A 10,414-nucleotide genomic window follows, 5' to 3' on the forward strand; every position below is an offset into this window, starting at 1 on the left:
CTAAAGGTTATTGCTTAAATTGTACTCCCAGTGCTCCTGTCAACCAGCATATGCATGGTGACCAGAAGCATCCTATTTCAACCAAGTTCATAATATCCATGTGTTGTAGTTTAAATTTAAGGGGGGGTCCCTGGGGAGTGCCCCCCAGAGACCCCCGGGGTCTTATGGGGTCGTGGTGTTCCCGTGCTGGCAGGCAAAGAGACTCAGATGCCGGTGGGGTGCTGATGAGGTGAGGGTTTATTCACTGAGGGAGGGGGGAAGGGAAGGGGAGAGGGGAAAAGGGGGAGAGGGAAAGGGAGCGTCCAGACGCCTCCAGGGTAAAAGGGGCAAGAGGGGCAGAGCCTTCTGCCTTGGCGTTCTTATCACAGAGGTTCAAAGGGGCGCGGTAACATTCTCCAGCCAATGAGGTTACAGATGCAGGATACTGCAGGGAGGGTACAGACTTGGGATAAACCATACATTTTCCAGGGGTGAGCCAGAGCAAACCATTTCCATAAAATGCAATCCCACATCCATGTGAACAAGTGCATGTTTCTGAAAGTATTGCTGCTGCTGACAGTGCTCCTGGAATGGCTCTTATTGCTGTTTGTGAATTTCCAAGAACATTCCCAGTCTACTTGCAGAACTTTCATTTCTATAACCTTTCTACATTGCCATCTCCACATCAATTTGTGTCTCTTTAGTCACATAATTTCAGGTCATCCCCGATGCTGACACCTCTTGTTTTTTCTGTCAGTGGCTTATTCAACAGGTAACTTAACTTAAGAATAATCACAACCTTCTTTAGCGTGATTTATATTTACAATTTCATTATCTTCACAGTCTTCCATGGGCAGTTGCTTTGTCATTTTTGCAACTCCATTTCTATGTATCAAGTTAAGGTGATTGTTCTATTTTGGTTCTTCCTTCTCAGGATTTTCAACACTGCTATCACCTATGATCTCCAGGAATCTGGTACCTTTCTGGTTGCTTACAGATAACTTGGAATTGTTCAAAGATGGCTTGCCACAGGACTTCCTGGTTCTCTGCTTTTGAATCCATTCATTTTTTCTAAATATTTGAAGCATTACTTCTAGCATTCCTATTTCTTTACAATACTCTGCGGGTCCACTTATGTCCAGGCAGAACCAACCAGCTTTAGAAGAATGAAACAAACAGCTTTTGAATATTTTATTCTTCACAACTCTATCTTTATTTTTACATCTTATCTGCTTAGGTGATGGACCTATAAATTGGGTGGGGTTTCTCCTGGTTTTAGTCCAGCTACACTCACAGAACCTGATTTTGCCTTTTTTTCCAGAACAGGTCCCAGGACAAGTCTGAAATACTGTGTCTACAGAGGCAAATGCCAACGGCAGTATAAGAGAGCTGGGTGCAGCAATGTCTCGCACCATCACTCTTGACAATCTCACTGTCTCAGGAGAGGCATTTTCAAGAAAGACACAGACAAAACACAGGGGTTCCAAGGCAGGACCAGGAAGTTTAGAAGGTTCAGGGACAACCTGAGTTTCCAGTGCAGGTTCCAGGACTTAAAGGGCAGCTACAAAAGAGGATAAATGCTCCCTATTCATGAGACACCACTCGGAGAAGGAAACAGGCAGTGGGTTCAGGTTGACACAGGAGACGTTTCATCTTGATACATGAAGTAAATTCTTTATGGCAACAACAATCATTCGCTGGACGAATACATCCAGGAATGTGGTAGAATCCCCATAGCTGGAGGTTGTCATGATATGATATCTAGAGAGAATCGCATCTAGGCTCCCTTTCTCATGAAAAGATGTGCCAGTAGATTTTTCAAGGTCTGTTCCAACCTGGGCTGCTCTGTGATCCTATAAAAAGCAATGCCTCTGAGAGAATCTTGCCTGTTAACATCAGCCCATAATCTGAAATCCGTCTTGACATTTTGCAGTCTGAGAGATGAAAAGCCTTAAGAATTCTGATCCACATTCCCCTTCTTTCTCCTCCCTCCAGCTTTGATTTAGTTTGTGCTGAATTCATGCAAGATCTCCTTTGTCATTAGGCTTCTGTCATATCCCTCGTTTTGCTAGTGATACTTTCTGTGAAGATGTTGCCCAATTTGAAACATTTTTGAAGAAAAAAATAATCTGCTTACTAAATGATTATCAGTAGTCTAGAATGATAGAATTTCGCTAGAAAGAAAAGGGGCATTTCCTTCCAGCTGACAACTAGAACAGGGCTGTTGAGTATTTTGTAAACATGATTAGTTGACATCTTCTTCAGGAAATGGCTGTAGCTAAAGATCTCCCCATGAAACAAAAGGCCATTACTCCTCGCTGTCACTGTAAAGGCTGCTGCAATGGTTCTTACAGTAATCCTAAGGTGCTTGCATCGTTTGATTTAGTTTTCTCTTATACAGCATTCAGATGATTGGAGTCTGCCTTGCAAAGTTCTTGGTCTAACCACTTTTCATTACTCTTCAGGCTTTGCAGTACACATCATACTTCAGCTTTTTCCCGAGTTTCGTTCCTGCCATACGTTCTTCGAATGCTTTGTCCATTTTCTCATTCTGATCTTCACTGAAAAGATTCTTCCAGTCACTTACACAACCTTCAAACAAGGAAAAAAAATCTTGAAAAACAAGAAATTTTACTTTTTATTCTAGAGATCTGTCCTTTTTAATGCATTCTACACTAAATATTGCTGATCCATTTTCCAGATGAAACATTTTTCTACATCAATACACTTCTGTGAAATCACAGGAGTTACATGTATGGGAATCATCTTTTGCTATAATGCAAAAGAACGTACTCCTCTTTTGCTGGCTGTGTTCACAAAGACAGCCTGAACCCCTGTTTCCTGACATCTCTCTGTAATAGTCACTTATGACTGGCAAAGTGGAAAGTCATGAAGAATTGACTAAGAATCATCTGCCAGGAGGCAGAGCTGGGTTTCTGCTCCTTTGGCAAATTGAGTTTTTATCCAGTTTCTTCATTAATGCAAAATGCAGAAATAGATTCTGACAACCACGCTGCCCTACTCATGTCCATGTCCCCTACACTACACTGCAAAAAGTTGTTCCCTTTTGTTTCCTCTCTTGTGTGCACCTGGATTCCTGCTTGCTTGGCTTAGTCCTAACAGGTAAGAGGGAGCATTTGGCAGTGGCTATCTCAGAAGATTCCTGTACTCTCCTAAGAAGTGTGGTCACACCACTCACGCTCAGTTTGGCCCAGTGTTGCCTGCTCAGGTAGGCCTCTAATGGCTGGGTAGTAGGTGATCCTTGTTTTCCTTGAACAGTCTTCTCAAGCAAAGCAGTGATCACCTGCTTGATCCTAACTTGCAATGTTAATATCAGTGCACAAAAAAGAACCAAAGCATGCCCCAAGTTCTTGAGAGTGTGCCATTTCTACCTCTGAGCCACTTGGAGCTTCCTACCTTTGCGAAACAGAACATTGCCCACTGCGCCATGGGTCTTGTCTGACTTTTTCTTCATAGACTGGAAGCTGCTCCTCTCTACCACAAGCTGGAGCTCTTCCTCAGTCAGAGGAATTCCAAAGAATGTAGCTATGTTTTTCACAGCCAGGGCACGATTCTAGAAAGAGGAATGGAACATATGACAAGACTTTCAAACAAATGATGCTGCTTTCCAAGGTCTTTACACTTCCCTGTATCTCTCTGCTGCCTGCATGCACAGGATATTCATAGAGTTCACCAGGACTAGAGTGGTCCATAGTGTTTCTCTTCTCCATAACAATTTTAGAGGAGAAATGAGGTTCCTTTCTGTAGATTACAAAATATTTTACAGGATTTACAGGTGAGCAGAATCTACGCTGCAGAAAACATAAAATGTCCTCCCCCAAAAAATTCCTGTAAATTTTCATTTACAATTACTTGGGCTTATATCACAGAGAAATGAAAAACACAAGCAAACTTTTAAGAAAGTTTAGAAGTTTGAATTTCACCTTTTCTTCCTTTAAAACAAGAATCTGTCTCACATTCATTTTGGATACCCTGCATGCCGATAATGGTGAATTGATTCAGCAAGAAATGTCCCTTGAAGTATAAACTATTGCCGACCATTGATAACCTTACCTCTTTCACCTCTTCATAAGTTACTGTCATAATATTTTCTTGATCAACATATTTGTTCCATTCAGAAAGATATTCCAAGTAGCATCCCCAGGCCACTAAATAAAACCAAGAATCCTTAGATGAAGCATAAATTAAGATTATACAAATTTTACTCATTAAGTTGTCTCAGACATGGGCTTTATTAATCATATCTATGGCAGAGATTACACCCTTCTATGGGAGTTACACGTTTTGCTCCAGGCTCAGGCGTATGATACCACTTGTAAGGCAGAAATATATAAGTACTGTTAGTATTTCAAGATATCTGTGAGTCCACCAAAAAGTTGTCATCTTGCAGACCATATTGTAAGACTGCCTTAACCCTGTTTAAACATTTCTGAACCCTCCTGTCTGCTGGCCATGAGCTATGCCAACTCATATCTTGAAACTAATGCTGTTACTTTTCCTCTTTTTTAATGCACTAGACTTAGTTCACTTTTTAATGCACTTGACTTAGTCCAAGTAATTCCTTTCAAACAATTTGGCATGGAGGTGATGATAGATCTCCATGGACACAAGATGAAGGACACAGGAGGGTTGGAGCAATGGGGAACAAAGAAAGAGATAAGAAAGAATTGCTTCTCCCATGAAAAATAGCAGTTTGCACAGGTTAAAGAAGTCTGTGGAAGTGCAGTCTTAATAAATGTTTACCCTCAAGCAGTAAGACAAGTATGTTAAACTTCTGTTCGGATTTCTACTTCTCTATTATCAATCTCTGCTTCTGTACCGTAAACCAAAAAAATCCTAATGAAGCTGATTTACTACAGTACAAGGCTTTTAAGACAAAGACAAATCATTGCACAGTTGACACAGACAGAAAAAAGATACTGTACTTTTCTTTGTCATGAAATCTGTGAAGAAATCATCCCAGGTCTCATAGGAGGGAAGAGTAGCCAGGCCATTGCAAAAATGATAAAAAGATGTAGCTACATCTTTCGGATTACGAATCAGTAACAATATCTAGAAAAAAAATATTTATAGAGAAAGAAATACCAGACCATAGCAGTTTAAAAAGAAACAAAAATAATATACTTTATAACTGCAGTTAAGGATTTCTAATACCTTGTGTGCTATTCGCAGAAGTAGCAATTTCATTCCTAATTCAGAAGGTGCAGGATTGAACTTTGCTTTGATACCATGAGAAGAAGATGGTTGCCTATAGTTACTATCTTTTAGAGATTTACCAAATTATTTATGCAGAATCCAAGAGTGTTTTGCTCAATACAAAGTTCATAGTTCATCATTTAAGTAGAAGGGAAAATACAAAAATATATAAATCCTCCATGAAATTTGACAAATGGAAACTCTCATTTGCAACAATGCCATAAAATTCCTCCCACAGGAAATCATGTCTAAATACATTTGGCCTCTGGAGGATTTGTACAAGCCCTGCAAATCTCTTGTGGAAACTGTCCCAAAGGTGCCATTAAGGGCCAGCTGGGCTTGAGTGAGATGAGTGGCAGGACTTCAACAGTCCTGTAGAAATGGCCATGCTAAACACTTAAGTATAGGAGTGACTCTGAAAATTGCCAGAAAAGGACTACATGGGCTTAAAAACAAAATCTGTTGAAGTGTCTGCTTTTAATACATTAAAATCAATACTCACCTTAGCTTTCCTTTGGAAGACAGACTTGGGAAGATTTTCAGGACGGAGATGAGTAACCATAAATCTTGGAGATGGTAATTTGGTCATTCGCTTTAAGAATTGGAAAGAGGAAAGTGGACAGTTCAGATAGTACAAGAATTCCTGTCATTAACCTCTGCTAAAATATTACCTTGATAAACTTTGACAACAGTCATTGGACCTTGGTTTTCTTTCTGAGTGTTGCCCTCGGATATTAGTGGGCTGCTCTGAGCACCTCTGAGTCTTAAAAAGCCCATGAACCACTGGAACAACACTACCCTAAACTAACTAAAATTTGTTAGTTCTCTTCAGTGATAATTTTCTTCCCTTCTGTTAGACAAAGATTCAGGTCTAGAGGTAGGGCACAGATCAGCTATGTGAAAGCTGAAGCTCCTCAAGGACTGAGAGAGGGGATGAGGAGGAAGAGCTAGTAAAAGAGACAAAAGCTAATATTTCACTCTTGGACACTTCAAGAAGCACTTCTTAAATACAGAAGATGCTGTGTTGAACTCCTGAAGTTCTTACGTATCTCATGGGGATGTGCTCCTCTCACTCCAACTGAAGTGTTCATTTAACCCTCACTATTTGACAGTCCAGATGAGAATGATCCTGACCAGATGCCACATGAAGTGAAGCAGTAATGTTCTTCTCAAACAATGCAGTAATTAATACATCATATATTCAGTATTTGGAGCACATAATGCTGATCATTTCCATACATATTCTGTTCCCACCTCATATTTCTCAGTATCTCCAACTTCGAGGTAGGGGAATTCTTCTTCAGCATTTGCACTGCTTTCCCCACCCGGTGTTTTCTTTTGGGATATGGCTATCAGGTCAGTTAAGATTTGACTCAGCCAGTTGGTGCCTGAAAGAAGAAAAATACAGAATTGCTTGTAAAACTTTGAGAATGAACAGAAATGGCTTTACCAGGGAAGTGAAGAGGTGGCAGTACGACCACCTGAGTTCCTTGGCCTCTTTCAGGTGATACAATCACAGCTGACTCTCAGCTCAATCACCTCCCAGGCTCCTGCCTTTGCTCCTCCTAAGCACATATTTCTCCAGCTTGGCATCATATGGCAACAGTGACCATCGTGTCCAGGGAAGTACAAGCCACTGGCAGGGAAAACAGACGAGACAGGCCTCTGTTTGATAAGGACAAGGATCCATTTCTATTTCCCCCAGACCGTGGAGGAGGAGGAAGTTGAGCGAGAAAATGGAGAGATCTGACAGGGGAAAATTTGTGCGGTTTTATACGGTGTTCTAGGTGCAGAGTTTTAGGGTTTGGGTCAAAAGAGGAATTAACACCAGGAAAGTAGGATCAGATTTGAATGTCCTTGAAATGGGACCATTCACATCAGTACACCATCAATTAACTTGTATATTGTAAACTAACAAAAAAGGGAGAAGAACCACTAAGATTCAAGTAGGAAAACTGCATTAACGTTATCAATTTTATTGTGACAAATATAAGCGAGACTGGGGTGGAGAGCCTTTAAAACCTGATGTATGAAGGGTCTTGTGGAGAGCTGGATAACCTTAGGAAGAAAGATGGGTCACAGTACTTCAACACAGCAGCAGAACTAGATCTGAAAATTGTGCACTCATTTTCTTTAACAATAGGAAAAATCTCCATGAAGTGACATTTCTTATACACATTTATTATATTTTGTTCAAAAATATCAAAGAGCCTGCATAGATCACCCGTCTCTATAATTTCCTGACTTCTGGACACTGGGTGCCTACACCTTTCTCACTGCAGTCTTAACAACTGCACTCGAGTGCATAACATTTCTTCAAAAAGAAAAGACAATAAAAAAGAAAGAACTTCACAATCCTGTCAGCAGTGCCTATCTGCTGTAAGGCAGTGTGAACCCATTCACAGAAGAGAGAACAGCTGGATTAAAGTAGATATTAGACATCTAACATACATCGAATCCAAACCTTTGGCTTTCCTGTGGACCAGTGCTTTCAGGCAGAAGGAGCAAATATGTAGGGTAAACTTGCAACGCTAGCAAAGATCACCTCTTGATTTCCCAGTAATTAAAGAACAGTGTAATCACTTTAAGGACTACAAATATATTTTTGATAGCTATTTCCTGACATCTATGGGAAACAAACTATAGAATATGCAGCATTTCAAGGAATACAAAGTTACATTCTGTGTAAAAACATAGAGCTCTTTTCTTTACAAACAATAGTGTGAGAGCAGATTGTGTAATATCAAGAGATCTAGTAATCTCTGGAGCAAAGAACTGATTCTATCCACTTTTGCATTTAACTTCATAACTATGAAAAGTAAAGATGAGAAAAATCTTTGTATGCTATAGAGAAGAAAATTAGATTCTTTTTCTCCATCCTATGATAACTTTCAATACAAAATATTCCTAATTAGCTTGTTGTGCTTTTAGAAAATGAAATCACGTTTACAAAACTTTGTGAACATTCTAAATATGAATATTTAGTATCACATAATATTATGTACTGTATAATATATAATGCATATATTTATTACAAACCTTGATACCTGTTATCACAGAGCCTTATTTACGAAAAAAATAAAATATACTTACCAGATTTAGGGTATCCTGCCAAAATTACATCATCCCTTCTAGCTTCAAAAGACTCCAAGGCTTTGAATACCTCAAGACTGCAAACAGTGGTAGGGTACAGAATTCCCTTGTAAGAAAAAAGCAGCTCATCACGATGCATTGAGCTGGCAGCTGCTAGTGCCTTATCTACGAGATCAACAAATGCTTTCCTGGACTTATCCATTCTCCTTCTCTCTCACACACAGGCACTGTCACAGTGTGAAATGCTGTGCAGAAGGAGAAATCCAGAAACTGTCCTTTAATAGGTGCTTGGTTTGTTGTTTGGGGTTTTTCTTGACCCTGTGAACAACAATTTACCTCTTCCTGAACCTCTGAAGAAATATGCAGCTCCAGTCAAAGACCTTAATAATGTGGACCTTTGAAATCAATAGAAGCTGAACATAAACAAACAAGATAAGCAGCAAATGCAATTGCATTTGAGGATAATGGCCTTAGATAATTTCAAAATATCATGCCAAGAAGTCTGTGATAACAATACAGAGATCTAAAACAGAATATAACAAAATAGAATGAAATGAATTTCAGACTGGAATTTAAATGTCATGATCAAAATCCACAAGGCAGTTCATCACTTTCTCACTGCTGGGATTTTTGGTTTTTTCTTTGTTGTATCACTCATCATTCTCACCAAAGTTAGATAAAATGAATTGGGATTGGGAGAGGAAATGTTCCATCCCCTGAAAACGGAGCTCTGGACAGTCCTGTGAGTGTGGCTGACTGCTCCCTCCAGCTGGTGCCCAGGAGAGCACAGAGGCACAAGCCCTCTTTGGACACTCATCACACTACAGAAGAACAGAGGTCTGTTTCTCCGATGGTTACACAAAAATTGCTCATTTATGTATTTCTTTAATGAGCTCAATCATTGTTTAACACCTGATCAGTCCTTAAGGAGTTGTTAACAGTATAACCTCAGCTACAGTGATTAGTGTTTAGCAGGCTCTTCAGCCCCTGACTGCACTCACCCCAGCAGAAGAACTGGCTTTAGGCTCAGGTTCAGTATTTAAGTCTCTGCCAAAAGGATGGATGGGTCACAAGAAACAAGAAAACAGCTCCCTCCCAAAGTTATGCCAAGAATTTACATGCCATCCTTTCTTATCTCACTCCATCCTTTGATTGCTGCCTGTTGGGCACTGGAAGCAAGAGGACCAGCAACTGCATCACCTGCAAGCTTTTGCCATTTGCTCTCCCTGAGGGATTCAAGCCTGGTCCATAATGCAGTGCTCGTGGGATGATCGAGCCAAACATTTTTACATCTACCTTTCCCAGTCCATACTAAGTCTTTTGCTTTTCACTTTATCTCCCCTCTTTCTCTTAAATTATGTCAACATAGAAAGACTCCCTATGTACAGGCACAATCTGAAACAAGTGATCAATGACATCTGTGCCAAACGGCAGCCAGCTGGCACCACCTGCATCATTTCACTGACATCAGCTAGAAATTGCTGTCCTATGAAACAGCACCTTTGCTGATTCTTCATGTGAAATGAGCCACCTTAGCAAAACAAAAAGCAGCTTATTGAATTTTTCTTCCTTATCTTCCCTTGGCATTGAACTCTCATGGACTGCAGACAAGAAAATGTGCTTATTTGGTATTTTAATCTGCTGGCAAAAAAATTAGTTGGGACAGTCCTCCTAAGGGTAGAAAAGGAGGGGAAATGGCTTGTAAATTATTAGAGTATTTCATGCAATAGCATAGTATTGGAGTAGGGTTTCCAAATTAACAGACCAAACAACAACAACAACAAAAAAAACACACACAAAAAAAACAAAAACAAAACAAACAAACAAACAAACAAAAACAACAACAACAACAACAACAACAACAACAACAACAACAACAAAAAAAAAAAAAAAAAAACCACCAACATATTCCAAAGAAACATCCAGTGGATTTCCATTGCATTTTTTCACAAAAGGGGAGTCAGACCAATTATTCCTGGGAAGCATATTTTATCCTTAGGACCCAGAAAACAGAAAAAACCAAGCCCTGTACTTGTTGAGAAGAAAAAAAAACCCAACAAACAGAAGACAGAAGTCATGAGGAGGGTGTTTGAGGGGAGTTAAATTTCTTGATGAAAACAGAAGC

The 10,414-nt window shown here is 39.9% G+C and overlaps 1 protein-coding gene across 1 annotated transcript; it reads right to left on the bottom strand.

Moving 5' to 3' along the window:
• Nucleotides 1-329: 329 nt before the first annotated feature.
• Nucleotides 330-8,550, bottom strand: LOC134547771 (sulfotransferase 6B1-like). Its single transcript, XM_063391895.1, has 7 exons — nucleotides 8,290-8,550; nucleotides 6,451-6,584; nucleotides 5,699-5,788; nucleotides 4,926-5,052; nucleotides 4,054-4,148; nucleotides 3,397-3,553; nucleotides 330-2,571 (listed from the first exon to the last, which is right to left on the bottom strand). Exons 1-7 carry the CDS (start codon nucleotides 8,489-8,491, stop codon nucleotides 2,441-2,443), a joined length of 936 nt encoding a protein of 311 aa, XP_063247965.1. The 5' UTR covers nucleotides 8,492-8,550; the 3' UTR covers nucleotides 330-2,440.
• Nucleotides 8,551-10,414: the final 1,864 nt, after the last annotated feature.

This window comes from Prinia subflava, chromosome 2, assembly GCF_021018805.1.
Source record: "Prinia subflava isolate CZ2003 ecotype Zambia chromosome 2, Cam_Psub_1.2, whole genome shotgun sequence".
NCBI classification, from domain to species: Eukaryota; Metazoa; Chordata; class Aves; order Passeriformes; family Cisticolidae; genus Prinia; species Prinia subflava.